We start from the raw sequence: 27,391 nt of genomic DNA on the forward strand, positions 1-27,391 counted from the left end.
CTCTGGTGGCCACACTGGTCAGGGCGGGAAGGGAGCCCTGGACCTCCCCTGCCACTTCCAGGAGAGGGGTTCCAACTAAACAGGGGAATGTCCAAAGGCAGGGAGCGGGGGCCCCGGCGGCCCTGGGTCTGGCCTGGGCCCACCCTGGCCAGCAAGGCAAGCCCAGCGATGACCACACCAGCCGCAGTGGGTACATACTCGCTGTGGGCTGGGCTCCAGCTCCAGCTCCTTCTTATCCACCCAGCCCAAGAGGTACTTCTGCTCCCACTGCCCCATTACCAATGAGCAGGCTAAGGAGGCGATGCCAAATCACCTGATTCCTCTCCGAGGCCGCCCTCTCCTCTCTGTCTCTCCACCTGCTCGTCCACAGATAGGGAACGCCTCCCCCCTCCCAGCCCTTTTAGGACATGCAAAGAGGCTCAGCCAGGAGTTAAAAAGTATAAAGTGCAACACCAGCCAGCTTTTATTGAGGGCCTACTGTGTGCTAGGTCCTCCTCCCATCTCCCTGCACTTCCTACTGGCCAGGCAAGAGGGTGGCAGGTGAGACCCAGCTGATAAGCTGGGTAGGGAGCTGATGGCGAGGTAGAAGGGGGCAGAGGGGTCACCGCAGCTGGGTCCTCATCGGGGGCACACCTCCTGGGTCTGCCCAGCTTGACGCTGAAGGCTGGGGGGGTGGGGCCTCCCTTCCTCACTCCACCCGAGGCCCTGAATCAGATTGGCAAGGAAGAGGGCCTATGAGCCCTGCCCTTGTGGTACGTGGCATTGGGGGAAGGGGACCCATCTCAGTGGTTTCTCCTGATGGAAGACAGGTCCAGAGGGCAGAGAGGCCATGCCCAAGGGGGCAGCCAGGTCTCTACTGGGTCTGTGGTTCCTGGGGGCGGCTCTTGCTGTGCCCCCTGGACAGCTGTGGTCTGCTCCCGGGTGCGCCTCTGGAGTCACCGTCTAGCCCTGGTGGGACAGGAGAGGAAAGAGGAGTAGAAAAAAATTAGAGTTGGATAGAGAGAGACGGAGAGAGACGCAGACACAGAGATAGTAGAGACAGAGAGATGGAGACGGGCTTAGAGAGAGAGAGCAGGTAGACAGAGAAAGGCAGACACAAAGACACAAACAGAGGCAAAGCCACGGAAAGAAAGAGAGGAGAGGAGAACACTGAGAAGGGGAATTGAGACCCAAAAAGAATCAGCCATCGATGCGGAGAGAAGACCGAGGCCCTGCCCTCACCTAGAGCTCATCCCGGGGGTGCGGACGGAGGCTGTGCCCGCTGCCGCCTGCCAGGTCCAGGCGGGGGCCACGCAGGGTCTTGTAGGAGCCAGTCCAGCTGATGAGGCGGCCACTGTCATCGTCCCAGGGCGAGGATGTCTCGGTGTCGCTGAGCCACTCGGAGTCCCCCGCATAGTGGGTGGGGGCTGCGAGCAGGGGCCGGGCTGAGAAGGCCTGCAGGTCCCGTGGCCAGAAGTGTGCCTTGTACTGCTCACTGGGAGTGGGGAGGGGGGCTCAGGGGGGCTGGGGTGAACTGTCCCACCCCAGACCCATGCCAGCCTGGAGCCAGGCACCTCACCCCCAAAGCACCTGACCGTCCTTCCCATCTAATCCTGAGGTGGCATTTCTCTTATCCCCATTTTCCGGATGGGGAAACTGAGGTGCCGAATAGAAAAATCGCTTGCCTGGAAACCACAGGGCATCACAGGATTCACATAGAGGTGGGGCCGATGCCAAGGCTAAGCTGGGCTCTTCCTTGATGACCGGAAGTGGCTCAGCCCTGCCAGCCTCAGTCTCCCCAGCTGCCCAGTGAGGGGACTTACTACCTGCTGAGGTGGGCTCTGAGGATGGGCTGACCCTGCCCTGCAGCTCACTTGGGGTGCTGGTCAAACATGATGGGCAGGAACTCATCCACAGGCAGCATTCGGCGCAGCGGCTGGGAGGCCAGCAGCTTGCGGGCACCCGCCAGGCTCAGGACGTATGCCAGTGTCCAGTAGGAGTAGCCGGCCACCACCAGGTGCGGCAGCCCCTCCACAACTGCCTCCTCCTCGGGGTTCACCTGCTTCCGGCCGAGGTAGCTGCAGGTGACACCAGGGGTCCCAGGGATCACTGTTGATGTCCCAGGGTCCTCCCTGTCCCCAACTCCATCTACAGAGCCAAGCCCAGGGCGGGGCGAGGGCTGGCCAGGGCTTCCTGCAGGAGAAGGCAGACCCCGGGAGGCCCACCCTTCTCCCTGGCCCCTGGGGCCCCGGGCTGCCTACATCAAGTCCCAAGGAAGTTTCTCCGCCTCCACCTCCTCCATCAGCTGCTCCAGCCGCCCCTTGAAATTGCTCTCAAAGCGTACATCGTCCTCAAATACCACGACCTGGGCCAGGCCCCGGGTGACGACCTGAGGCACAAGGTGGGGGTGGGAGGGTGGCTCTTTATACCTGGGCTGTCGTCCCCTCCCACCTGGCTGACACTGACAGACACTCCTGGCTTCAGTTACAGGCCAAGTGCTCAGCCCTGGCTACGTCGCTCAGCTGCTCCAAAGCCTGCTGGGGCTTCCCATGGCCTGGGGATTGAAACCCCAACACCTGGCTCTAGTATTCAAGGGCCTTCAGGCTCCCAGTCTTGCCCTCCAAGCAGATCAGGAGAGAAATCAGAACCCTTGCTGCAGTCCTGAGCACAGCCTCATCTCAGGGGCCACAGGGCTTGTCTCCAGGGACCCTCAGGAGGCAGGAGAGAGACGGAGACACCGGGAAGTGACCCCATGATAGTCCAAGGACACCCAGCCCGGACGTGGCCGAGCTGGGATCTGAGCCTGCATCTGATGTGTTACAGAGCCGGGCTCTTCATTTCCGCCTCCTGAGCCTCACTTCCACCTCCTCAAAGAAGTGAGGCTGGGCTGGGGTTGGGGAGAGACCCTAGCCCTCCAGGACCCTGAGAAAAAAATGCTTTCTGTAATTTTTGGAGGTATGAGAAGAGCATGAAATCAGCTCAATAAATGGTGACCCTTCGATCCATTCAGAGGCAGCATTCAGTTCAGAAAAATAGAAATAGCAACTCACACGCAACGTATTTCAGCAGCAGTAGAAAATGAAAACAAGGAAGGTGTCTGTGCTTCACTTTCTGGAGGGGGCGCCCCTCGGAGGTCCTGTCCCTGGTCCTCTCGGGCCAAGTCCAAGCAGTGACCTCTCCTGGGCACTCCCACCCCAGCCTCAGGCCGAGGCTGCCTGGCCAAGGGGTTTGGGCCTGCACTGCCTTCCTCTGCTGAGAAGGCTCCTCTCCCTGCCCGTTAACAGTGAGGCCCACGCCGACCCCACCGGAGGCCGGGAGGCCAGGCCTGTCCACACCCTCACACAGCCGGTACCTCCCCGGACCAGGGTAAACAGCTCTTTCTCCATTTGTGCGCCCTGCTCTGGTCCCTCTGCCTCAGGAGGGCGCGGCTGCATTCTTCGCGTTCGCCTCTGTGTTCCTGGAGCAGAGGCCGTCCCAGCACACAGCCGGCGCTCAGTGCATACCGCGGGCTCAGCACGGTAAGGCTCGTGCCCACAGGAGGCTGACAGCTGCCGCCCGGGTCTTCATGAGTATGCTCCGCCACCCACCAGTTACATGAGTGCTGGCATGGAGCCATGAGTGGGAGGGGGTGCCCTGCTTTCCCCAAGGGTGTAGGCCGAGGGGGCAGGGTCCTCACCTCCTCCCAGATGGAGTAGTGGCTGAGGAAGCAGCCCACCTCGCCCTTGGTCAGCGTGCGGCCCGAGTAGGGGTCCTGGTAGCCGGGAAGCAGGTCCACGCCGAGGGTCCTCATGACACTGCTATTGAGCATCCTGAGGGAGACGGTGTCACAGGATCAGGGGTGCCCGCCAGAGACCCACCCAGGGCCGCCTGCACTGGGCAAGTTGGGGACCGTCACACTGGAGTCTGGTTTGAAGGAGGTGGCGGTGGTGGTGGCTTAGTTGCTAAGTTATGTCCCACTCTTGGCGACCCCCTGGACTGTAGCTTGCCCAGGCTCCTCTGTCCATGGGATTTCCCAGGCAAGAATATGGAGTGGGTTGCCACTTCCTTCTCCAGGGGATCTTCCTGACCCAGGGATCGAACCCAAGACTCATGTACTGCAAGCGGTCTCCTGTATTGCAGGCGGATTCTTTATTGCTGAACTACCAGAGATTCCCAGTTGGGAGGGAGGAGGCCTGATTACTACCTCATGTGGTCTGAAGTCATCATGACTGGACCAGGGGGCTGGAGCTGCCTTGGGTGGGGTGGGTCATCCTAAGGGGAGCCGGGCAGTCTGAGGAGGAGACACCCAGGATGAAGGGCAGACACTTCTCAGGCAGGGGCCCAAGCAAAGGCTGGACATCCCGTGGTCCAGCAGACGAGCACATGCAGCCAGCAGCGGTGGACATGGAGGGCCGTGAGCGGCCTGCTCCCACACCCCACCCATCAGAGATCTAGGTTCAGGAGGGAAAGGAAGAGCCCTGATAATCAGAATGAAGACCCCATTAACCTCTGGGATACTTACAGTGTGTCAGGGCCTGGAGAAATCTTCACTAAACCCTTATAAGCCCCTAAGAGGAAGGCAGCTCCTCGCCATTTCCGCAGCAGGGCTGACAGATGGGAGGACTTGCCGGAGGCCACACAGCTGGTGACCAGGCCCAGGAGCTCCAGACCCCGGGCCTTAACCACTGCACCCTCCTCCCTCAGGTGGGCTGAGGAAAGGCCCCTGTCCTGTTCTGTCTGCCCTGGGCTCCCCGAGACACAATGACTCAGGCTCTCTTTGAATACTCCTTGGAACAGGAAACTCAACCCATCATCTGCTTTTCCCACCCCCAGGGAGCCCCGACGGGCCACCCTGGGCCCCCTGCACTGCACAGGGCCCTGTCCCCGTCCCGGAAGCCTCACCGGCCATCCACAGCGTCCACCACCCGCCCAGAGATCTCCATCTCCCAGAGTGAAGTCAGCATGCGCTCTCGGCGGTCGGGCCGGCGGGCCAGGCTGATGACAAACACCTGGAGGAGGCAGGGGGGCAGGAGGAGGCTGAGGGTGGAGGGGAGAGCCCGCCTCCTGACCCCAGTCCTGCAGGCCGGGAGGACTCACCTCATCAAACCCCATCTTGCTGGGCCTCTTTGGGGGCCGGGACACATGAGCCGAGGCCCACATCGGGGGCCCATCCACTGCAGAGGAAAGCCCACTGTCACGAGTCCCCACTGGCTAGAGTCAGTGGCACCCTGGCGTCCCAGGCCCCCCTCATTCCCGCCCCCTTGGCAGGATGCCCAGCAGATTACAGACTCCACCTGCCTCTGCTGTTCGGAGGGGCAGACTGAAGCTCAGCGGGGAAGGTGACTTGCCCGGAGTCAGGGAATGATTTGAAGGGGAAGTTGTGACACCAGCCCTGCCCGCTGCCCAGCCAGGTCCGGGGCCAAGGAGAAGGGGCCCGTGGGAGGGGCGGGGAGTGATGGGGAGGAGGGACAACACTGGCTGGCAGCCTCACCCAGCGCTTCCAGGATCAGGTGGATGAAGTTGACTCTCTCGTCCTCCAGCCCCTGGTGGGATTTCACGGGCACATTCAGGTACCCGTAACGCTGCTCGTTGCACACGTGGACTGCGACCCCTGCGGAGAGAGGCCGAGCGAGTGCTGGGCTGCAGGGCGGGGCTCTCGGAACCCAGACGGCAGGTGTGGGCCCCAGTCCTACCGGTACCCACCACAGGAGTCCTCTCTGGGACCCTGTGTCCCCATCTGTGGGGTTGGAGGGAGATAGGGCTTGGCTCAAACAACATCTTAGGGACCTTTCTGCCGGGATGGTATATGTTCATCCAACAGATGTCTCCAGGGCGCCAGCTGGGGGCAGGGGCGATGGTGGTGAGCAAGACAGACCATCCCTGCCCTCAGAGGATTAAAGTGAGGAAGAAGCAGGTCAAACTCCCATCTGGCTATGGGCACCCGATGCCATGGGGCCTTGCTCCACCCTCTAAATCTCGCCCGCCTCTACCCATCCCACTCACCCAATCCAGCACCATCACCTCTGGCCCAGATCCCTACACTTAACCCCTCCCCCTCTCCGGCCCCTGCCACGCTGTCCTGCACCTGGCAACCAGAGTGGTCTTTTTTTTAATTCCTTCAGTGTTTGTAATCTTTATTATAATCATTTATTTAGCCTTTGTGTTCTACAGACTGTGAATCCTCCGGGGCAGGTCAGTCGGTCAGTCAGTCTGTTCAGTTCAGTCGCTCAGTCGTGTCCAGCTCTTTGCAACCCCGTGGACTGCAGCACGCCAGGCCTCCCTGTCCATCCCGGAGCTTGCTCATAACACGGTGTCTGTTGAAAAGTCAACTCCAGGCCCAGCACTGAGTACACAGCCCGGCAGAGTGTAGGGGCTGGAAGCACGAATGATGGAGACAAAATCCCCGTTCGCAGGACTTCCTCGGTTGTCCAGTGGTTGGGAATCCACCCTCCGGTGCAGGGGATGCAGGTTTGATCCCTGGTTGGGGAACTAGATCCCAAATGCCGTGAGGCAACTAAGCCCATACGCTGCAACAAAAGATCCCGCAAGCCAAAACTAAGACCCAATGCAGCCAAAAAATAAATAAACATATGATGCTAAAAAAAAAAAAAAATTTGCATATCTGCATATAAATAAAAAACTTTACAAAATCATTCACTAAATTCCTTTGAACCACTGACAAGTACACAGCGGCTGACACTCAAGTAGAGGTGAACAAACAAAGTTGCTCAGTCGTGTCCAACTCTTTGCCACTCCAAGAGTCCATGGAATTCTGGAGTGAGCAGCCTTTCCCTTCTCCAGGGGATCTTCCCAACCCAGGGCTCGAACCCAGGTCTCCCACACTGCAGGCAGATTCTTTACCAGCTGAGCCCCAAGTAGAGGCAGGAATGAAGAAATAAGGAAACAGGGAGTTCCCTGGCGGCCTAGTGGTGAGGGTTCTGTGCTTTCACTGTCGTGGCCTGGGTTCAGTCCCTGGTTGAGGAAGTAAGATCTCACAAGAGCCGTCCAGTGTGGCAAGAAAAAGGAAAAAAAGAAAACATCCGTGCTGCTTCTCATTTTTCGTCCATGTATTTGTTTCACCTTCACTCACGTTTTGCACTTGGTAAGATCTTTTTTCTTCCTGCACGTTTGCACTGTAGACGTCACCTCTTGGTGCACAAAATGATGATGACACGCTTCTCCCTGGCCAGTCCTCACACACTGCTTGCCCAGGTGCAGCATTTCCTGACTGAATCGTCACTTCTGATTCACCTTGACCCTGAGCAAAGTTCCCCACCCACTGGACAGCCTTCATGTTCTCGCCACCCATGAGCGCACACCGTGAGCCACCTTCTCTGCCGCCTTCTCCAGGTTCTTATGCCAACAGCAGCATCTCCGTCTTGCTCTCAACTTCAGTTCTTCCCAGGACTGTGGTTTATCCGATCCAAACCCAAACATCCAAACATTTCTTTTCTTTTTTTTTTTTGGCCATGCTGCGTGGCTTGCGGGATCTTAATTCCCTGACCAGAGCCTGAACCTGTGCCCTCGACAGTGAAAGCATAGAGTCCTAACCACTGGACCACCAGGGAATTCCCCAAACCCAAACACTTCCTTGTAACTTTCATCTTAAAAATAACACCCACAGCAGAAGGATTCTTTTTTCAGTGTTCAAGTCCAATTGGATGATTCTCTGATGGCTGCCTGACACTCACAGGCTGATGGCCAGATGCTTGCCCATCAAGTCCCCACAAGCTGGCCCCTGCCCACCTTTCCTGCCTCAGCCTGCACTATGCCCCCTCTTTGTGCTCTAGCTGCCTGCCTTTTTATGTCCCGGGCCACCACAGGGCCTTTGCATCTGCTGGTCCCGTTGCTTGAAATGCTCCATCTTGCTCTGTTTGCCTTGTTAACGCCCGCCCATACTTCAGATCTCAGTCCCAGTGATTACATCCTCCAGGAAGCCTTCCTTGGAGACCAAGTCAACTCCAGTCTAAGCTCCCAGAATGCCTATGATCAAGAAGCTCTTCTTCCTGTCATTGTGATTGACACTGATTTGTGTGATCCTTTGGTTGACTGGACTGGAGGATCCAGGAAATCCAGGACCACCTGATTTTATCACCACTGTCTCCCTGGTGCCTGGCACCTGGTGCATGCGTGTTAAGTTGCTCAGTCGTGTCCGACTCTTTACACCCCTATGGAGTTTAGCCCACCAGGCTCTTCTGTCCTTGGGATTCTCCAGGCAAGAATATTGGAATGGGTGGCCATGCCCTCCTCCAGGGGATCTTCCCGACTCAGGGATCGAATCTGTGTCTCTTACGTCTCCTGCATTGGCAGGCGGGTTCTTTACCACTAGTGCCACCTGGGAAGCCCTTGGCACTGGTTGCTGCTGTTGCTAAGTCGCTTCAGTCGTGTCCGACTCTGTGCGAACCAACAGACGGCAGCCCACCAGGCTCCCCCGTCCCTGGGATTCTCCAGGCAAGAACACTGGAGTGGGTTGCCATTTCCTTCTCCAATGCATGTAAGTGAAAAGTGAAAGTGAAGTCGTTCAGTCGTGTCCGACCCTCCGCGATTCCATGGACTGCAGCCTTCTAGGCTCCTCCGTCCATGGGACTTTCCAGGCAAGAGTACTGGAGTGGGGTGCCATTGCCTTCTCCTGGCACTGGTAGGTGTCCCATGAATATTTGCCTAATGAAGGAATACATGCAAGTGCCATGGTGGGCACAGCCAGAAGGACATCTAACCTACTGGGGCAGTGGGCCCGAGAAAGCCTACGACCCGAAGGACAATTAGGAATTAGCAAGATGAACTGTGGAGTGGGGAAGGGCGTGCAGAGCAGAGGGAACAGCATGTGCAAAGGCCCAGAGACCTCGAAAAAAGGCTCAACAAAAGCTGACCTTACCAGCAGCCTGACAGGCGTAGGCAAAGACGATGATGTCGTCGAAGGGCCAGGTATAGTTGGGGTGAGGTGGGTAGAAGGCCAGCTGGGCCGTCCCCTCAGCCCGCAGGGATACCAGGAAGGTGGAGTGGACCATGGGGACGCGGAAGCAGCCCCGGCGCTGGCGGTTCTTGGTGGGAAAGTAGTCGGCAGTGCGGCGGTAGTAGCCCTGGGGAAGGCGTGGCCCCGCGCGGTGAGAGGGCATCCCCTCCATCCCCAGCACACCGCTCCCCAGCTGGGGCTTGCTACCCTCCACGTCCCTCCTCCCAGACCTCAAGCCTCCTGAGGCCTGGGTCCCCGGCCATACCTGGGGGGTGATTCCACACCAGAAATTGGAGTAGTAGGTCTGAGAGTCCAGCATCGGGGCCACCACGGGCAGCCCCGGCTCGATCAGAAGCCGCAGCGTCTGGTTGTTGGTCAGAATGTTGTCTGTGTCTGCAAACTGTGGGGAGGCGGATGTCACAGGCCTCATTCTTGTCTGGGCAGCAGCATCCCAAGGATTCACTGAGTGGGATCCCTCCAGATATCCAGGGACCCAGGATAACTCCCACAATCCAATGGGGTTCCCTCAGAGAGATCTAACCTATAAACCAAAAGATCTGTTTCTGGACCAAGGATCTAGTCTGGAGCACTGGCTCAGGGACTGGCTCCAGAGATTTTATGCCTGAGTTGCTGATCTAAGAACTTTATCTGAAGCCTTAGGAAGGAAATTCAAAGACCTACTCAGATCTCCTCTGAATAGGGGAAGCCTGGCGTGCTGCAGTCCATGGGGTCGCAAAGAGTCAGACATGACTTAGCCTTAGCAGACTGAACAACAACAACCCTGATCTTTGGTCCAGGGAACTAGGCTCAGATAATACTCTGGGCTCTACACTCTGAGACTGAGTTATACTCTATACTCTGGGATTGAGTCTCAGTGTACACCTTGAGCTCTGTCTGTCTCAGGGATCCAGGCTTAGTACAGAGTCTGAGCTCAAGCAAAGGGATCCCAGTTCAATACTTGATCTGGATTTTGATCCAGGTTGCTAGCTGAAGGGTCCAGGCTACAGATGGTTAAATTCTACCCAGATTTCTGTCAAAGACAGGTGCCACCACCTGTGGGGAGCCCGATTGTAGGCCAGGCTTTCTTACCAGGATATAGTCTGCCCCCCAGTCCCTGGCAAAGGTCAGGGCTTCCTGTTTCAGCTCCATCAGGAATTGATGCCTTTCTTTGGTCCAGTGCTTAGGGCCCTCTTCATCTGGGTAGGACCTGAGGTGGTAAAGAGATGAGATGTTCCATGGGGGAGGCGCGTGTAGTCAGAGCCCTGGCTTGGAGGCTGTGACTCGGAACTGTCCCTTTCCCTCTCTGGGCTGCACCTGTTGCCCATCTTCCCCAGAACCTTTGCCCTCAGGCCACACCTGGGCTCCCCCTCGGGCCTCCAGACCACAGCTGCATAGTCATCGCCCACAGCAGCCAGCCACTCCCGTAGCATCGCTGTAGTGTTGTCCACATTGTGGTCCATGGCACACCTGGGGACACAGAGGAAGAAGCGTGGGGGAGGGATAGCACAGCCACCAAAGGACCAAACCCTGAGGCAACCTTGACCCCGGAGCACCAACCCCTGCAGGACTGGCCTCTCCTGGAAGTGGAGGAGGTAGGTGTGCTACAGAGGAAGGTGGGCAGCCAGGTCCCAATCATAGGTCTGTGTTCCACTGTGTGACCCCAGGCAGGTCCAGACCCTCTCTGGGCTCACGTTCGCCCTCTGTAACTAAAAGCCATCCTGGCAAGCTCAGGGGCTGAGGTGACAGAACTCAAATGCATTTATTTTTTTGTACAGGCAACTAGGATTTATTGGTGGGCATGAGTAAGGAGGGGACAGTGCCAAGGCTCTCATGAGTGCAAGACCTGCCATTTGTCCAGAAGGAAGGATGTCTTTGACCCCAGAGCCATCGGGATGAGCTGTTTTTCTGCCACCATGTTTCCAAGTTCACCAGCCTTAAACTTAGTAAATCCCCACTTCTTGGAGATGTGGATCGACTGGCGGCCAGGAAACTTGAACTTGGCCCTACGGAGGGCCTCAGTCACATGTTCCTTGTTCAGAAGCTTGGTATGGACAGGCATTACGACTTGGCCAGTGTGGACCCTGGCCACTGTGTCCTGGGGCTTTTGGCCACACTTACCAGTCTGAAGCCTAGATTTGGGGACAGCTTGCCAGTCATGAATGTCCACTGGAAAGGGCTGTCTCCAGGGTTCCTTAAGGCAACCTGGATAGGCAACAGGCTGCACATGCTCCCCAGGAGGCTGTCTGCAGCCACTCAAATACATTTTGAAAGATGAGAAGAACCTCAACTTTGAGGAACACACCTGCCATATTCCCTGGTTTTCTTCCTTCCCTGCTGTGTGACCTCAGGTTAGTCCTCTCCCCTCTCTGAGTCAGGACTGGACAGAGGAGCTGCTGCTTCCCTCCACCAGGAAGTTGTAATAAGGACCAAACCACACTCTGAGCATCCCTGAGAAGACCTGATGGGCCTGAGCTCCAAGGTCACCTAGCACAGCCTCTCTGAAGGAGCTCTCATGACAGAGCTGGGCGAGGGGGCCTTAGCCAAGAGCCCAGGTTTTCGGTGATGCTGCCCCTTTAAGCCAAGTCTCCAGAACTGAAGACTAACTACGTGTCAAGTCTTTTGGGGGTGGGAACTGACTAAACTCCTGGACTGGCAATTGTGGGCGGCCTCCCCAGGCCACAACTCCACCCCCAGCCCAATTCTGGTGAGTTGGGGAGGGTAGTTTGGTCACTTCTCTCAGTTTATCCCCAGCCTCAGCTTGGGACTCCTCCCTGTTCTGGCTTCCACAGACTGTGGCCTCTAATTCCAGGGCCCTGTGGGGACACCTAGGGGGAGAGATGGCAGGAAGGGGCTTTGCCCTTGGCCAGCAGGACTCAGCCCCTCTTCTGAGAGAGGCTGGAACCAGCCTGGGGAAGGGGAAGCGGGTGTGACACTATCCCCCCAAAGAGCAGCATGGAGCCCAGGGCTGAGAGCACCCCTACGGGCTCCCCAGGAACTCCCAGGCCTGCTGAACTCTGCTACATAGGGCCCCAGGGGACGCCAGCTGCTCCTGTTGGCTCCACTCTGTCAGGCCAACCCCAGGTCCCAAGGCTTAAGTTTCAGCTCTGGTGGGCTGGAGCAAGAGGGGCTGGGCCCAACTTACACCTAGAGGAGGTCCTGAAGGAGGAGCAGAGGCCAGAATGAGGGATGGGGGTCCCTGTGCCAACCCAAGGCCTCCAAGGTCAGTCTGCAGGGCCAAGGGGACAAGGGGACCCGCCAGGGGGCTCGGGTTGCTGGAGGGCCTGTCTGCGAGGGGAGGGGCCTGTCTGGGTGGTGTCTGGGCAGGGAGCAGATGGGGCCAGCTGGAGCCCAGGCTGTCGGTGGTGGGGTTGGGGGGGTAGATGCCCAGTGGGTGCCAACGCCAGGGTCTATCTCACCAGAGGGCCAGCCTGGCCCTGGGGTAGTCCAGCCGCTCCAGCGCACCCAGGTAGTGAGGCAGTGAGTGCTCGGCATTGCGGGCCAAGATGGCAAGGACCACAGTGGGCAGCGGCGGCTCCGCGACTCCCGCAGCCTCGGGCCGCGGCCCCAGCAGGAGCAGCAGCTGGAGCAGCGGGGCGGCGGGGGCAGCGCGCATGGCGGGCGCTCGGGCGGCGGCGGCGGCGGCCCCCGGGGCTCCCGGCCGCGCCGAGGGGAGTGGGCGGTGCCGCTGGGCCCGGGGCGGGGCCCGGGGCGGGGCCTGGGCCCAGGGCGGGGCCGAGGCGGGCTAGGAGTGGCGTGGGGGGATGTACTACCCCCTCCCAAGAATGGGCTCCCACTCCCCTCCCCATCCCTATCCATAGATTCTCAGATGTCCTCTTCTCGGCCCGGGGCATCGCAGGACCAGGGCCCGGACACCCGCCCCAGACGCGATCCGGGAGCAGCCTCTTCCCAGCTGGAGAGTCGTGGGGCGACGGCTTCCGAGCCCTCCGTGGCGTCTCAGAATACTCGACTACGACTCCCCTCTGAGGCGTGCAATCCCCGGAATCCGGCTTCACGGATTCCTTCAACGCCCCTGAATCCGTACTGCCTGGCCATCCGTCCGACCCTCGGACCTGAGCTGCGTGCGGACCCGGCGACACCGCCACGGCCCTTTCCCGGGTTCCCGGGCTCCCGGCCCCTCGGCCGCCCCGCCCCCGGGCGCCCTCTAGCGGGTCCAGACAGAACTTCGCAGAGCCAGACCCGCGAAGGGGTGAGGGGAGGTGGGGTGGTCCCCCTGACCTGGGCGTGCCATCCTGCCGCGGTCCGAGCCTGGCGTCTCCCGCTCGTCATCGTCCTCGCCTCCGTCGCCAGCACCAGCACCGCTCCGGGCCTTTAGGAGAGCAAAGCCTGCTCTTAGACTGAGTGTAGAACAAGGGGCACCACACGGCCCCCTCACGGTGTCCCAGACCCCCCCTCCAAAGCAGGGTGACTCCGGTGTCTGGTCAGAGTCGGGGTCCTGAGGCCCCTGCTGAGTCTCCAGCCTCTCTTAGGGAAAAGGAGGGCCCTGGAGGCACCAGTGGTGGGGTCTAGCTCCTTTGCCACCGACCTCAGGCAGGTAGGTCACTTTTCTCCTGAGCCTCAGGGCCTCCTGCGTAGAATTGGGCTGTAATAGCGCCCATCTAGCAAGGATTCCTTGAGTGCGTGAATGCACTTTAATTCTATGCATGGAGCCTGGCAGGGGAGAAGAATTCCTGGGGCTGGAAGACAGGCTCTCCTTCCATTCAGCCCCTCACCCGGGTGGCCCCACGATGGAAGGCCTGTGGTCCCTTCCCCAAAACATCATGGGTAAATGAGTCCCTCCCCTTGCATGGTTGCTTCTTTCTATCCCCACCTGCAACTTGAGTGACTTCGAGGTGGCTTAGAAGTGAAGTGAAGTGGAAGTTGCTCAGTCGTGTCCGACTCTGCGACCCCATGGACTATACAGTCCATGGAATTCTGCAGGCCAGAATACTGGATGATGGAGGAGCTTGGTAGGCTGCAGTCCGTGGGGTTGCTAAGAGTTGGATACAACTGAGTGACTTCACTTTCACTTTTCACTTTCATGCATTGGAAAAGGAAATGGCAACCCACTCCAGTGTTCTTGCCTGGAGAATCCCAGAGACGGGGGAGCCTGGTGGGCTGCCGTCTATGGGGTCGCACAGAGTCAGACACGACTGAAGCGACTTAGCAGCAGCAGCAGCAGGCTTTCCCTTCTCCAGGGGAGCTTCCCAACCCAGGGGTCGAACCCAGGTCTCCCGCATTACCAGTAGATTCTTTACCAGCTGAGCCACAAGGGAAGCCCACTGCCAAACCGCGCTGCAAAGCGTGTGGAATCTTAGTTCCTCAGCCAGGGACTGAAACCATACCACCCCCTGCATTGGAAGCAAGTAGCCAACCACTGGACTGCCAGGGGAAGTCCCTAAGATACTCTCTTCTAAAGCAAAGCAGCGTCCCCTGCTTCACCCACCCCAGGGTTATCCCAGAGCTTCTGCCTATGCTATTAGTCACAGGGGCTTCCTGATTCTTCCCTCACCTCAAGTCGTCCTTCTTCTCCCAGTGCACTGACCCCTCCAAACTTCACCTCTCTTCCCAGTTTCCACAGTGGTCCAGCCAGTCACTAACTCCCTTGCCCCAGGTACCCCCCATCACTCCTCCCTGGAAAAACCCTATAGCCATCTTCCTTTGGGGGCACACTCCCGATCTCCACTCCCCACTGGCCTTGCACTGAGCCCAACAATTCAGTTTCCCTGGGCTCCTGCCCACCCTCCCCCTGCCGCACCAGTGGTATTTCACCAGCTTGATCTTCTGACGCCCTCACTCTCCTCTCCCTACCCCAGTGAAAATCTCCCTGCCCTTCTTGGAGAAAAGAGAAGCCATCACCTTGGACTTCATGGTGGTCCAGAGTTACCAGTCTGCCTTCCAATGCAGGGGACCTGGGCTTGATTCCTGGTGGGAGTCTAGGATCCCACGTGCCTCCAGGCAAAACTAGGTCTACAAAGAAAACTAGCCACAACAAAGAGCCTGCGTGTCTGTCGCAGCTAAGGCCCCAGGCAGCCAAATAAATATCTTTCAGAGAGTGAGGGGGGCCTCCCTGGTGGCTCAGTGGTAAAGAATCCTCCTGCCTATGCAGGAGACACAGGTTCGATCCCTGATCTGGGAAGATCCCACGTGCCACAGACCAACTAAGCCCTTGCGCCACAACTGTGGAGTCTGTGCTCCAGAGCCTGGGAGCAACAACTGCGGAGCCCACAAGCTGCAACTACCAAAGCCCACACGCGCTAGAGCCCGTGCTCCGCAACTAGAGAAGCCACTGCAATGAGAAGCCCGTACACCGCAACTAGAGAGGAGCCCCTGCTCACTGCAACGAGAGAAAAAGCCCACGTGGCAACAATGATCCAAAAAAAATAATAATAATAATAATTCTTTTTAAGTAAAAGAGAGAGAGAGAAACCATCACCTGTGAACTCTCATTTCCAGTTTCCAAACCTTCCACCCCCTGCCGCCAAACCAGTCTCTTCTCTCACCACCTGTTATCACGGAAGAGCACCCCTGTCTCAGAACCATCCTTGGACTCCAAAAAAAAGCCATCCCTTTGCCCTTCCTAGATTACCAACACTCCTCTCTTCTGGATCCTTCCTTCAACGTTCCAAAGGACTTAAAGCTCCCCCAACTTAAAATATGAATACAGTCAGCTGCCTGCTGGCCCCCAGTGGCAGCCCTATCTCTCTCCTTTCCTCCAAACCTCTGGAAAAGGGGGTGTGACCCATGCTTTGCTTCTGGTCTCACTTCTCCACCTTCATTCCCTGCTTGACACACACCAAGTCTTCTCCAGCCAAACTGCTGCTGCCAAGACCTGCATCCTCCTGGCCCCTCCCCCAGTGGAATTCCTCCTCATCCAAGAAGGCTCCCTCTGACGCCTGACCTCATACACCACTCCTTCTTTCTGCAAAACTGACATGTATCTCCCCTTCCTGCTGCTGCTGCTGCTGCTGCTGCTAAGTCGCTTCAGTCATGTCCGACTCTGTGTGACCCCATAGATGGCAGCCCACCAGGCTCCTCCATCCCTGGGATTCTCCAGGCAAGAACACTGGAGTGGGTTGCCATTTCCTTCTCCAATGCATGAAAGTGAAAAGTGAAAGTGAAGTCGCTCAGTCGTATCCAACTCTTAGCGACCCCACGGACTGCAGCCTACCAGGCTCCCACGTCCATGGGATTCTCCAGGCAAGAGTACTGGAGTCGGTTGCCATTGCCTTCTCCACTTCCTACCAGGACCCATCTGTCTAAAATAGAACTCCAGTCTTTCCTCCAAACCAGCTCCCACTCCAGTGGCCTCCCTCCAGCTTGGGGACATGATGATAAGTGCCTCTCTCTCCGCCCACTCCACACTCATCATGGCCAGACCACCTCAGTGTCTCCTGCACGCGGTCACTCCTGTGGCTCAGAGCATCAGCACCACTCCCCCAGGCCACTGCACCTCCCACTACTCACACCCCTACCCTAGGCCTTCTCCCTGGAAACCGTTCTGCACTGAGTGGTCCTTTCTTTTTCTTTTTTTTTAATTTGGCCACACCGCACAGCATGAGAGGCTTCCCTGGTGGCTTAGACAGTAAAGAATCTGCCTGCAATGCAGGAGAGCCAGGTTCAATCCCTGGGTCGGGAAGATCCCCTGGAGAAGGGAATGGCAACCCACTCCAGTATAATTGTCCAGTATAATCCCATAGACAGAGGAGCCTAGTGGGCACAGTCCATGGGGTCAAAAAGAGTCAGACACGACTGAGTGGCTTCACATGAGGGATCTTTGTTCCCCAACCAAGGATGGAACCTGGGCCCCTCGCTCTGCAGTGAAAGAGCCAAGTCCTAACCACTGGACCACCAGGGAATTCCCTCAGTGGTCCTTTCTAAACGGCATGATGTTACACCCACTGGGGGCGGCCAATGCCCTCAGCATAGAGCTCAGATTCCTCCAGGAACAAGGAGACCCTTCGTGGACTGCCTGATGCTTCTCCATCTTCCCTGACTTCCTTTCCCCTATCTCCTGCCCCAGCCAAACTGGACTATGTACAGGTTCCAGAACACTCCGTGCTTTAAGACCTTCCCATATTCTCTCTGCCTCTTTTTTAATTCCTCTGCTTGAACTGGTCTTTCTCTTTCTGGTCAACTCTTCCAAGCCCTCTGGAAAGCCTTTCCGGATGTCATGTTGGGGACCTACCGCTGCATTGCATCCTATATAGTCCCGTTTGCTCAGCAAATATTTACCGAGCACAAGTCATATGCAGGTAGAATTCTAGGTACTGGGGATACAGAGGTTCGGTCTCTGTTCCTAGGGTGCTCACATTCCAATGAGGGAAGACAGACAGGAAACAAGCAAACTGACAAATGAATAAATAACTTCAGAGAACAGTAAATGCTACGAACGAAGTAAAACAAGTTAACGAGAACAGACAGTATCCGAGGGTGGAGGCAACACTGAATAGACAGGTCAGTGAAGACGTGCTGGAGCATAAGGGGAGCCAGCCACGAGGAGATCTGGGAGAAGTTGTTGCATATGGACATGGGGCCAAGGCCCTGTGGTGGGAACAAGCCAGGAGGCCAGGGCAGTCGGTGCAAGGTGAGCAAGGGGAGTGTGGTAAGAGGTGAGGACCACTTAGGGTCTTAAAGCTATGGTGGGATTTTGGATTTTTTTTTTTAAGTGCAATAGGAAGACACTGGAGAGTGTAAGCAGAGGAGTAACATGGTTTGTCTTGAAAAGATCGCTTTGGCTGCAGCTCAGAGGGTGGACTCTGGGGGCAAAGATGGAAGCCCGGGAAAGCATGTTACCAGGAGAGCTGATGATGGGCAGGGCTGAGATGTATAAGTGATTAGATGTGAGAAATGGAGGGAGGAGTCAGGTGACTCACAGGGTGTGATGTGGGCTGGGACTGAATGAGGAAGATCTACGCAGGGGCAGTAGAATGTGAAACCAGGTTCTGCTCTGGACCTTGTTGTGAGCTGCCTTTTATCAGACCTGCAGGTGGAAAGATCACACGCCAGACCTGCCTGGCTGTGAGTGCTGAGGCAAGGACCCGTCTGCCTTCCTCACTACTTATCCCAGCCCTACAGCAGGGCTAGCCCAGCATTGGGTAGGCTCTCCATAGAAATATGATGTTACTGACTAGGGTGGGCTGATCAAGCGCCTGTACCCCTACTGACACTCATATATATATATATATATATTTTTTTTTTTTTTTGCCTTATAAAAATAGGATATACTCTGCAAAGGTAATATGACATCAAACTCAGAAACTCTAAAGCAGTGATTCTCCAAGCATGGTCCTTGGACCAGCCAGCATCAGCCTCGCCTGGAAACTGTTAGAAATGCAAATTTCTAGTTCCCTCCCCATACCTGTGGAGAAGGAAATGGCAACCCACTCCAGTACTCTTGCCTGGAAAATCCCATGGGCAGAGGAGCCGTGTAGGCTACAGTCCATGGGGTCGCAAAGAGTTGGACATGACTGAGCGACTTCACTTCACTTACTTCATACTTTATCACTGGAGAAGGAAATGGCAACCCACTCCAGTATTCTTGCCTGGAGAATCCCATGGACAGAGGAGCCTGGCGGGCCATGGTCCATGGGGTCACAGAGAGTCAGACACGACTGAAGTGACTGAACATGCATGCACGCCCCATACCTGGGCTTCCCTGGTAGCTCAGCAGTAAAGAATGCAGGAGACGCGGGAGATGCCAGTTCCATCCCTGGGTCGGGAAGAACCCCTTGAGGAGGAAATGGCAACCCAATCCAGTATTCTTGCAGGGAAAATCCCATGGACAGAGGAGCCTGGCGGGCTACTACAGTCCAAGGGGTCTCAGAGTTGGACATGACTGAGCAACTGAGCAGCAGCCGCACCTCTCCATACCCGCTGAATCAGAACCTCTGGGAGTTCAAGTTAAACAAACCAACAAGCCTTTCAGGTGATTTTGGTACCGACTCAAGACTGAAGCTGCTATTCTATGGGGCCTAAGGTCTCACTCTTGGAGTAATGCCTAGAAAAAAATGTTTGGGTCCATCTGGCTGAATAGGATCCAGACCACCCTGGACCAACATCTAGCTGGGCTCTAGATTCCTCCCCCCACCAGCACCTTCACCCCCATCCCTCAGTCATGGTAGTTCTGGCCAAAGCCAGGCGGTGGCGCCAGTGCCTCAGGCTCCGCTCTGGCTTCCAGAAATAGAGACCCTGGAAGGACTATCCCCCTCCCCAGCACCCTCTTCTTCCCTCTGGGAGCCTCAGCTCCAAGGTCTGCCCACTGGCAAAGGCTCTGCAGAGTGGCCTTCATCAGAGAGGGGGCTCTGAGGTTGGCACACCCAAGGTGAGGGCCAACCCCCTCTTCCTGGAGGTTAAGAGGGTGGGCAAGAGGAGACCCTTAGGTCAGAGAGAAATTAGGGGTCTCTGGCCTATGGGACTTGGGGGTCAGGAACCCTGGCAGGTGGCTGTGGTCTGGTGGACCCTGGCCACACCCCCATTAACCCTCTGCCTTCCTTGCCCAACCTACCGTGAGGTCTCAGGTGCCGTTTCCCTTCCAATGGGTGGGGACAGTCTAGAGGTACCCCAAGACCTTGACAGAGCCCCAGGGCTGGGGGTCTACACAGCCTGGCAGCCAAGTAGATGGGGAGGGGAAGCCCACGGCAGAGGGGGTGCACGGACGGAGCTCTTACCAGCTGCTAGCTTCACGTCTCCTGGGTTGGGGGCTCTCTGGGCCCCTGTCCTGCTTTGTGGCCAAGGGAGCCCAGGTTCCAAGCCGGAGGAGGGGCCCACACATGGCTCCTCGTCCTGGGATGCCGCTCGGCAGGTGGGGGTCCAGGAGCCCCCACCGGGCTCCCTCCCACCTCCGGTTCCAAGCTGGGTTCCAAGATGACCCAAGGCCGAGCGCAGTCTTGCCCCCATCTGCTCTGCTGCCCCTCATCCTTCCTATTTGAGGGGAGACTGAGACCCCCCTCAAATCCCAGCTGGAGTCACCACTCTGCTTAGACCTAGAATAGCTCCAGCCTTCGCTCTGGGAATCTGCCCTTCATCTCCAAGTGTCCCACCCAACGCCCACCCCACCCCAAAGGACCACCCTCTTGCTCTTGGCCAGGCCCTTGTCTCCCAGGAGCCCAGATGTGGAGCTGTCCTCTGAGGCTCTGCTCCGGTCTTCAGGAGGCTGGGGCCCAGCCAGCTGTTTTCCCCGGGCAGCCAGCTGTTTTGCCCATCATGAAGCCGCCCTGGCTCCTCTGCTAAGATCGTTGCCTGCTGCGTTGCTGTGGCTGGACTGCAGCGTGGCAGCCCCGCTGGGCCAGGGCCTGGGAGCTGTTAACTCCTCTGGGCCCAGGCAGCCCCTGCCCCTCCCAGCCTGATCCCTCTGGCCTTCTTCCGACCTGCAACCTGCAGCACTAGCCTGCTGCCACACTTCTAGAGACCCCTAAGCAGGCCAAGCATTACTGTCCCCACCCCGACTCAACAACTGGGAACCCATCCCGCAGCCCCTCCCATCAACAGTGCCTTGTCCTCAGGTGACCCCAGGTGAGAGGAGGGTTCAAAAGGATAAAAACGTTACCCCATTCAGAATAATAAGGGGAATAGCTCTCATTAACTGTGTGCTGTGTGTGCCAGGCATTGTGCTAAGTGCTCGAAATGCATCATCAAACTGAATTTTCACAACAACCCTATAAAGCAGGGAATACCTTCATTTTATAGATGAGAACACCAGGGCACGGCGAAGCCAAGTTACTAGCTCAAGCCCACACAGAACCGGGCTTTGAAACTCCAACCAGGCTGACTGCCTCTCTGGCTGGCCCTGGTGGGTTGCTGTTTAAGCTTCCCTGAGCGTCTCACCCAGGCTTTCTTTCTCTGGTCTAAACCTCAGTAGTGCCATCTGTGAAATGGGAAGCTGACGGGTGGAATCACACCACCACCGGCTCCGTGGGCTGAGTCGGGAGCCATGCCAGGCTCTGTGCTCAGCACCTTCCAAGTATTATTAGCGGATCATTCCTCTCGGTGGCAGCGGTCAGCCTGGGCTGAGATCCCAGCTTTCCTGCTTCCCGGCAGCCTGGGTTTGGGCAAGGGAGTTTACCTCTCAGAATCTCCGTATCCAAAGCTGGAAAATAAGAACAGTATCTACTGTTGATTTTTTGTGAAAAGGATGAGATAAAGCAGGTAAAGTGGTTTACAGACACAGAGTGGGTGGGAAATGTTACTCCTTCCTATTATGACTATAAACCACAACCCGGGGACTTGCCTGGCGGTTCAGTGGCTAAGGTTCCACTGTCTCAATGCAGGGGGCACAGGTTTGATCCCTGGGCAGAGGACTAGATCCCACATGCCGCAGCTAAGACCCAGAGCAGCCAAATAAACAAGTAAATAAGGGCTTTCCTGGTGGCTCAGTGGTAAAGGATCTGCCCTGCCAATACAGGAGACATGGGTTCAATCTCTGATCCGGGAAGACCCCACATGCCTTGGAGCAAGCAACAAAGCCCGTGCACCACAACTGCTGAGCCTGTGCGCCCTGGAGCCCGAGCGCCACGATAAGAAAAGCCACTGCGATGGGAAGTCCGCGCACCACAGCTAGACAGTAGCCCCTGCTTTCTGCAACTAGTCAAAAGTCTGCACAGCAACGAAGACCCAGCACAGCCAAAAGTAGATTAATTTTTTAAAAGTCAATAAATAAATACTAAAAAAAAAGAAGATAGGGAACTTCCCTGATGGTCCAGTGGCTAAGACTCCATGCTCCCAATGCAGGGGACCCAGGTTCGATCCCTGGTCAGGGAACTAGATCCCACATGCTGCTGCTGCTGCTGCTGCTGCTGCTAAGTCGCTTCAGTCGTGTCCGACTCTGTGCGACCCCATAGACAGCAGCCCACTATGGGATTCTCACATACTGCAACTAAAACCCAGCACAGTCAAATAAATAAATAAAAATAAATATTAAAAATAAATAAATAAACACAATCTGGAAGGATCTGAATGGTCCACCCACCATAGTGCACCCCCATGCCCAGCACGGAGCTGCCATGTTTGAGGGCTCTGTCGTTTCTTGTGAATGCGTGCACCCTGGTCCAGTGATACTCATACCCACCCGGGGAACAGCAGGCTTTGAGAGGGTGCACTGTTGTCCCCATTGCATAGATACGGGGGTAGATCAGTGGGAATCCCCAGGTGCCCGGCTCTGAACTCATCCTGAGGCCGGAACCTGGCCTGTCGGGAAGGGCAGGAGAGACCAGGGAACAGGGACAATCCCAGGGCCGAGACAGCCCAGAAGGTGACTGGGCCGTGGCTGGGTGGGATCCCAGGGTCTGGGAACGACCCCTCAGGATGCAGTGACCCGTGCTCTTCCCCTTTGTCCCCTCCCCCCTGCCCACCATGGGTCAGCTCCCTGGTCCCAGCCTAGACATCTGGAACTGGGACAGACAAAGGGCCGCAAGGAGGGACAATAACCTTCTGTCCATTTTCAGATGCCGGGCCGGGCCTGGCCAGGGCTGGGGGCCGGAGCCCCGGCAAGGCGGTGCCAGGCCCCCCGCGGGCAGCGGACAATGTTGGCAGTGATGGAGAGGAGGCATTTCAAAGCGTTTTGTTCCCGGTGACCCCCTCCCCCCAACATCTCGCCCCAGCTCAGGGTGAGGCCCCAGCCCCACCCCCAGCCACCCAGGCCCCTGCTCCGGGCGGCTTGGGGACCGGCCACATTCTTGACCTCAGGGGAAAAGTTTAGACTCTCTGCGCCCTGGGCAACAATAACAGTGTCACAGACCTGATTTAGGAGCAGCGCTTACCATCACAAAGCGGCAGACAAAGAGCCTGGTCTGAGAACGCGCCGGGCCTCTGCGCCTACTCCTCCAACCTCTGTTCACTCCTCTCCAAGGCTCTGCCTGGGCAGGACTGGGTACCAGGGCCTGACCCTGAGCATAGAAAGCCAGAGCAGGACTCAGGAGTGAAGGAAAAGGGATGGAGGATCCAACTGGGAATGAGGGAGCCTGAGAGCTTTCCTGAGAGTACCTCTCCTCTCTGGGCCTCAGTTTCTCTCTCTGTAACCAGGTGGCTAAACTATAAGGCTCAAAGTAAGAGGCTCTAATCCTGCAGACAGGGGAGGTCTCTTTGATGATGATCATGAAAAGGATTTCTCACTTCATTCTGGGCACTTCACAGAAGTCAGGCACTGAGATCACTGACTGACCCCTTGCTACCTTAAGCCACCACTTCTTTTTCTTTTTTAAATGATGGAGACCACGCAGCAGCATCCTCTGCCTCTTACTCTCCCAGAGGAAGAGGAGAATTATCAACAGCCAGTGGCAGTTGCAGAAACAACCCTCAGAGCAGGTTGCACACTCAGAGAGAATGGAGAGCCTCTTCCTTGGGGTTTCTGGTGTTCGACAGGGTCAGAGAAACTTCTCCAGTAATGAACTATAGTCAGGATTCCTGAAAGAATTTTTCATCCCCTTTGATCATTTAATCCTCACCAACCTCACAAAGCGGGTGTACCGTTAACCCTAGTTTGCAGTTGATAACTGAGGCTCAGAGAAGCTGAGTTGTTTGTCCCAGGCCACACAGCTTGGAGGTTACGGAGCCGAGATACAAGGCAAGGCTGGTTCCCCTCTGATTATAGATTCTACTGTGGAGGGAAGGAGAGAAGGACAACGAGAGGCAGCTGGACCCTGCTGAGTCCTGGGTGGGAGGGCCTCTCCTCCCAGCCAGAAGGCTATGAATAAATAAATGTCTGATTACCCCCAGGGGGAATTCCACCCTTGGAGCAGGTGCCTTTAAAAACTAGATTGATTCTTGTCTGTGAGCATAGGTTGGCTTGGCCAAACACCCAGATGCAGGGGATTGGACACAATGACCTCTAGTGGAGACCTCCTAGTAATTAGAGGCAGGATAGGGGGACATTTAAAGGCTTAGGATGCTGGAGCCAGCCTGTGAGTTCGAATCCCAGCTCCTAGCAGTGTGTGCACAGACAAGTGACTTCCACTTTCTGCGCCTTGGTTTTCCAGTCTGCAAAACTGCATCCACCTTCTAGGAGACCATTCAGCGAAGTACACGCAAGGCCTTGGAATGGCACCTGACTCAGTGAGGGCTGTCTGCTACACAGGGCAGGACACCTCAAGGTGGGCACTTTGGGGACCCTGTGGCAGGCAGGCAGCTGTTGGCCTCGCTTTCCAGGGAGTGGTTAGGCTTTGATTACAGCATGAGGCACTGTGGTTACACCCTGAGCCCTACGGAGGCCCTGTATTCTGGGCTCTGAAAAGCCGAGGCCAATCATGGCTTCCGAGGGGCCATCAGAAGAGACTGACTTCTCTGATGCCTGGGCAGGGGCTCTTGGGCCTGGGCACGGTGCCTGGAGAGAGGACAGAAAGCTAAGGGTGCCCTGGGAGGTGCTGTCTGCAGTCTGCCCTCCCACTGCTGTCCCTGAAAAATCCAGAGGGACCAAACCGTATGTGGAGGGGGACGGCCAGGGACCTGTGCATGGCCGGCATCCGCAGCACAAACGGTACGGCCCCTGGCGTCCTCAGGGGGCCTGGTGGGCTTGAGTTCCAACTCCACCACCAGGATGAGTTGCTACCCCTCTCTGAGCTCATCCCAAAGGTCATTTAGGATCCAGAGTGTTTAGAGGAGACCATCCCAGGAGCCTCTGTGATTCCACAGGTCTAATCAAAAAGTTGGCTTGGAATCCAAGAGTCCTGCTTGCCAGAGTCCAGCCCCTTCTGCCTCCCTTCATCTGCAAACTTCAGCTCCAGCTCCTCTAATCACCCTGTGGCTCCTCTCACCAAACCACCAGCGCCACGCGCACCGCAGACAGAGGGCGAGACAGCCCGACAGAAACTGGCGCGATTTCTGGGGATGCGTGGGGCTCCTGGGAGCCCCAACGAGGACAGCCTCCCACTCCCTCCCTGCCTGCTTGGGGGCGGGAGGAACACTCACCTGTGGGGCAGAGCGTCTGTCTTGGGGTCCCCTCGGCCCTGGAGGCGGGCGGCACTGCTGGAGCCGCCGTCTCTGGCACAAGGTGATTTCCCTACCCAGTTCCTGCTGCTGAGGAGGGCCGGTCAGGCAGGCCTTCAGGTGCCAGCCCGCCCTTCCTGGGCACAGATTTTCCTGGCATCTGCCGGGCAGGGAGGGCACTGGTTGAGGGGCTGGGCCATGGGGCTGGGCAGGACTGGGGCAAAGGTGTCTCCTAGGGGGCTTGTCTGCGGTCCCTGAACCCACTCCTTCTCTGGACACTGTGGGCCGGGGGTCCAGGAAGCCATGGGCCCTTGGGAACCCAGAGAGGGTGGATGGAGCAAGGCTGAGAGGAGCCCCAGGCCCTGCCCCATCTGCCCCCCACACCCCTCCATGCCCCCGCCCCAGCGGGCCAGCACGGGCTCAGGCTGAGGTGTTTGTTTTTCCTGTCTTCACACTGACTCCATTCAGAGCGGCCTTTCTCCACCCCCGGCCAGTGGCCAGGGAGCCAGGGCACCAGGGCACCAGGGAGAGAGATCACTGCCCCCACCCTCCTCTGTTTGCAACCCCCTCCTGCCATCTTCCCCTCGGGAATGCCAGCCTCCTCGAGGGCTTCCTGGTTTGGGGGGTACTGCAGAATTTGGGGGGGACTGGGGCAGGGGGGCCCACCCCAGAGAAGAGTAAAAGAGGGGAACCAAATGGAGCTGAGGCGGTGGGGAAGAGGGGTGTGACGTGAGGTCAGGAAAGAAGAGAAGAGGGACAGGGCTGTATGAGGGCCTGGCAGGGAGCAGGGCTCCTCACACAGGAGGCCGGGGCAGAGGTGGGTGGGGCGGGGAGGGCGCACAGAGCCAGAGCGATGGAGCAGGGGATGGGCACTGGAGGCGGGGAGCACCTTCACAGGCTGACGCAGGGCCGCACGCCTGGCCCTGGGCCCTCAAGGCTTGGGAGCTCCTGACTCCCACCTGAAGAGTAGCCTCTTCCTCATCCCTGGGCCCAGGGCCCCAGGCGGGGGGGCTGTGACCTGGTCTGGGGCCCCAGGGGAGGGAGAAGGGTGAAAAGTTTCCCCAAGTCAGAAGGCCACGGGGGAGGCTTCTCAGGGGGGGTCCCGCTCTTTGCTCCCTCTGACTGTCACGTTGGTACATAAAGGGGGTAGAAAGGTCAGATGCGGCCTTTCAGGCCCGTGGGAAAAACTCTGCCCATTTCCCTAATCCATATTTATTGGTGTGAGACACTGGGGTGGGAGGAAGCCCCCCGCCCCCACCCGCCGCCCCGGCCAGGCCAGGTTAGCACTAAGAACAGGCTCCATGTCACCCAAATCCTACTCTTTGTCTCCAGATTGGCTCCAGAGTCCTCCCCCTTCCCTCCTCCCCTTTGCTCCCCCCCACCCCCTTTGGGGTTGCCAAGCAACCGTGGAAGGGTAGCTGAGATATTTTCTTTATTACAAGCAAAGGCAAGACAGCATCATGGCCCCAGGAGGGGAGTAGGCTGGGGGCTGTGCTCTAGGGGGACCTCGCTACCTCAGTCTGCTCCTGGGTGTGGGCAGTGGGGAGACAGAGCCTCAGAGCCCAAGAGAAAGGGGAAGGCGGAAGCGAGTTGCGGTGACTAGGTGGACGGGGACACAAATGGGGACCCAGTCCACAGAATGCTGGAGAAGCGGTGGAGCCCGGTGGCCCAGGCCTGAGCCCTCGCCTGTAACCCACCGGCTCTGCGTCCTGGGCCAGGTCACTTCCCTTCTCTGGCCTAATTCTACCCCTTGATAAAATGAGAATAATAACGTGTATTATCTCATTTAATGCTCACATTAACCCCATAAGACCTTCATTCCCCTCCACCTTTTAACGGCTTAGGAACCTGAGGCTCAGAGAGAATGTGATGTGTTTCCCAGGGAAGTGGCAGAAAGTGAAGATTCCTGAGCCCCAACCGTTTTCTTAACACCAGCTTTATTGTGATGTAACCCACATACCATACAATTTGCCCATTTAAAAATGTACAACTTGGGGACTTCCCTGGTGGTCCAGGGATTAAGAATCCATCTTCCAATGCAGGGGATGTAGGTTCAATCCCTGGTCGGGGAACTAAGATCCCGCATGTCATGGGGCAACTGAGCCTGCACCCCAACTAGAGAGAAGCCCACACACCCCAACTAAAGAAGGCTGGGCGTGCTCTGATGAAAGATGCCGCATGCCACAACTAAGACCTGATACAGCCAAATAAATAAATAGTTTGAAAACACGAAATGTACAGTTTAATGGCTTTTAGTGTATTCAGAGTTGTGTGACCATCACCACAATCAACTTTCAAACCTTTACATCACCCCAAGAAAGAAACCCTGTACCCATTACTTTTCACTCCCTATTCCCCCCAACTTCTCTTCTCTCCATCCCTAGGTGACCACTTTTTGCTTTCTGTCTCTATGGATCTGCCTATTCTGAATATTTCCTTAAATGGAATCAGACAATACGTCTGAGTCCCAACTTTTAACTTCAGTGGCTCCAACATCACCGGGTGCTGGGGAAACAGGGGTGTCAGATGGTGGCCTGGCTAAGAACATGGCCTATGCTGACAGGC

At 57.0% G+C, this 27,391-nt stretch overlaps 1 protein-coding gene, 2 non-coding genes and 1 pseudogene across 4 annotated transcripts; 1 reads left to right on the top strand and 3 right to left on the bottom strand.

Moving 5' to 3' along the window:
* Nucleotides 1-440: 440 nt before the first annotated feature.
* CERCAM (cerebral endothelial cell adhesion molecule) lies at nt 441-22,786 on the bottom strand. Of its 2 annotated transcripts, XM_086324831.1 has the most exons (14): nt 22,666-22,786; nt 13,148-13,238; nt 10,268-10,378; nt 10,001-10,118; nt 9,177-9,311; nt 8,834-9,038; nt 5,450-5,569; nt 5,056-5,132; nt 4,861-4,967; nt 3,656-3,788; nt 2,241-2,368; nt 1,854-2,057; nt 1,222-1,474; nt 441-948 (listed from the first exon to the last, which is right to left on the bottom strand). In XM_086324831.1, the coding sequence occupies exons 3-13, from the start codon at nt 10,369-10,371 to the stop codon at nt 1,222-1,224; spliced, it is 1,584 nt and encodes a 527-aa protein (XP_086180957.1). In that variant the 5' UTR covers nt 10,372-10,378; nt 13,148-13,238; nt 22,666-22,786; the 3' UTR covers nt 441-948. The 2 variants fall into 2 exon arrangements, with proteins under 2 accessions (XP_086180957.1, XP_086180956.1); XM_086324830.1 differs by lacking the exons at nt 13,148-13,238; nt 22,666-22,786 and adding an exon at nt 12,328-12,576.
* LOC147362459 (small nucleolar RNA SNORA70) lies at nt 11,086-11,180 on the bottom strand (annotated as a pseudogene).
* TRNAW-CCA (transfer RNA tryptophan (anticodon CCA)) lies at nt 21,595-21,667 on the top strand. Its single transcript has one exon. It is a non-coding gene; the product is annotated as a tRNA-Trp (tRNA).
* Nucleotides 22,787-23,115: 329 nt separating the features above from the next.
* Nucleotides 23,116-23,324, bottom strand: LOC147362461 (small nucleolar RNA U3). The gene has a single exon (XR_015137477.1). It is a non-coding gene; the product is annotated as a small nucleolar RNA U3 (small nucleolar RNA).
* Between the last annotated feature and the right edge of the window lie 4,067 nt (nt 23,325-27,391).

This window comes from Bos grunniens, chromosome 11 (genome assembly GCF_055505025.1).
Source record: "Bos grunniens cultivar Pamir isolate PY7600 chromosome 11, Bosgru_T2T1.0, whole genome shotgun sequence".
Taxonomy (NCBI): Eukaryota; Metazoa; Chordata; class Mammalia; order Artiodactyla; family Bovidae; genus Bos; species Bos grunniens.

Coding starts and splice junctions, on each gene's coding strand:
- CERCAM (XM_086324830.1), bottom strand. CDS start 12,524: ATGCGCGCTGCCCCCGCCGCCCCGCTGCTCCAGCTGCTGCTCCTGCTG. Junction 9,312..10,000: donor GGGGGGCAGACTATATCCTG/GTAAGAAAGCCT, acceptor GCCTCCCCACAG/TTTGCAGACACAGACAACAT. Junction 3,789..4,860: donor GTGGACGCTGTGGATGGCCG/GTGAGGCTTCCG, acceptor CGTCTCCCTCAG/GATGCTCAATAGCAGTGTCA.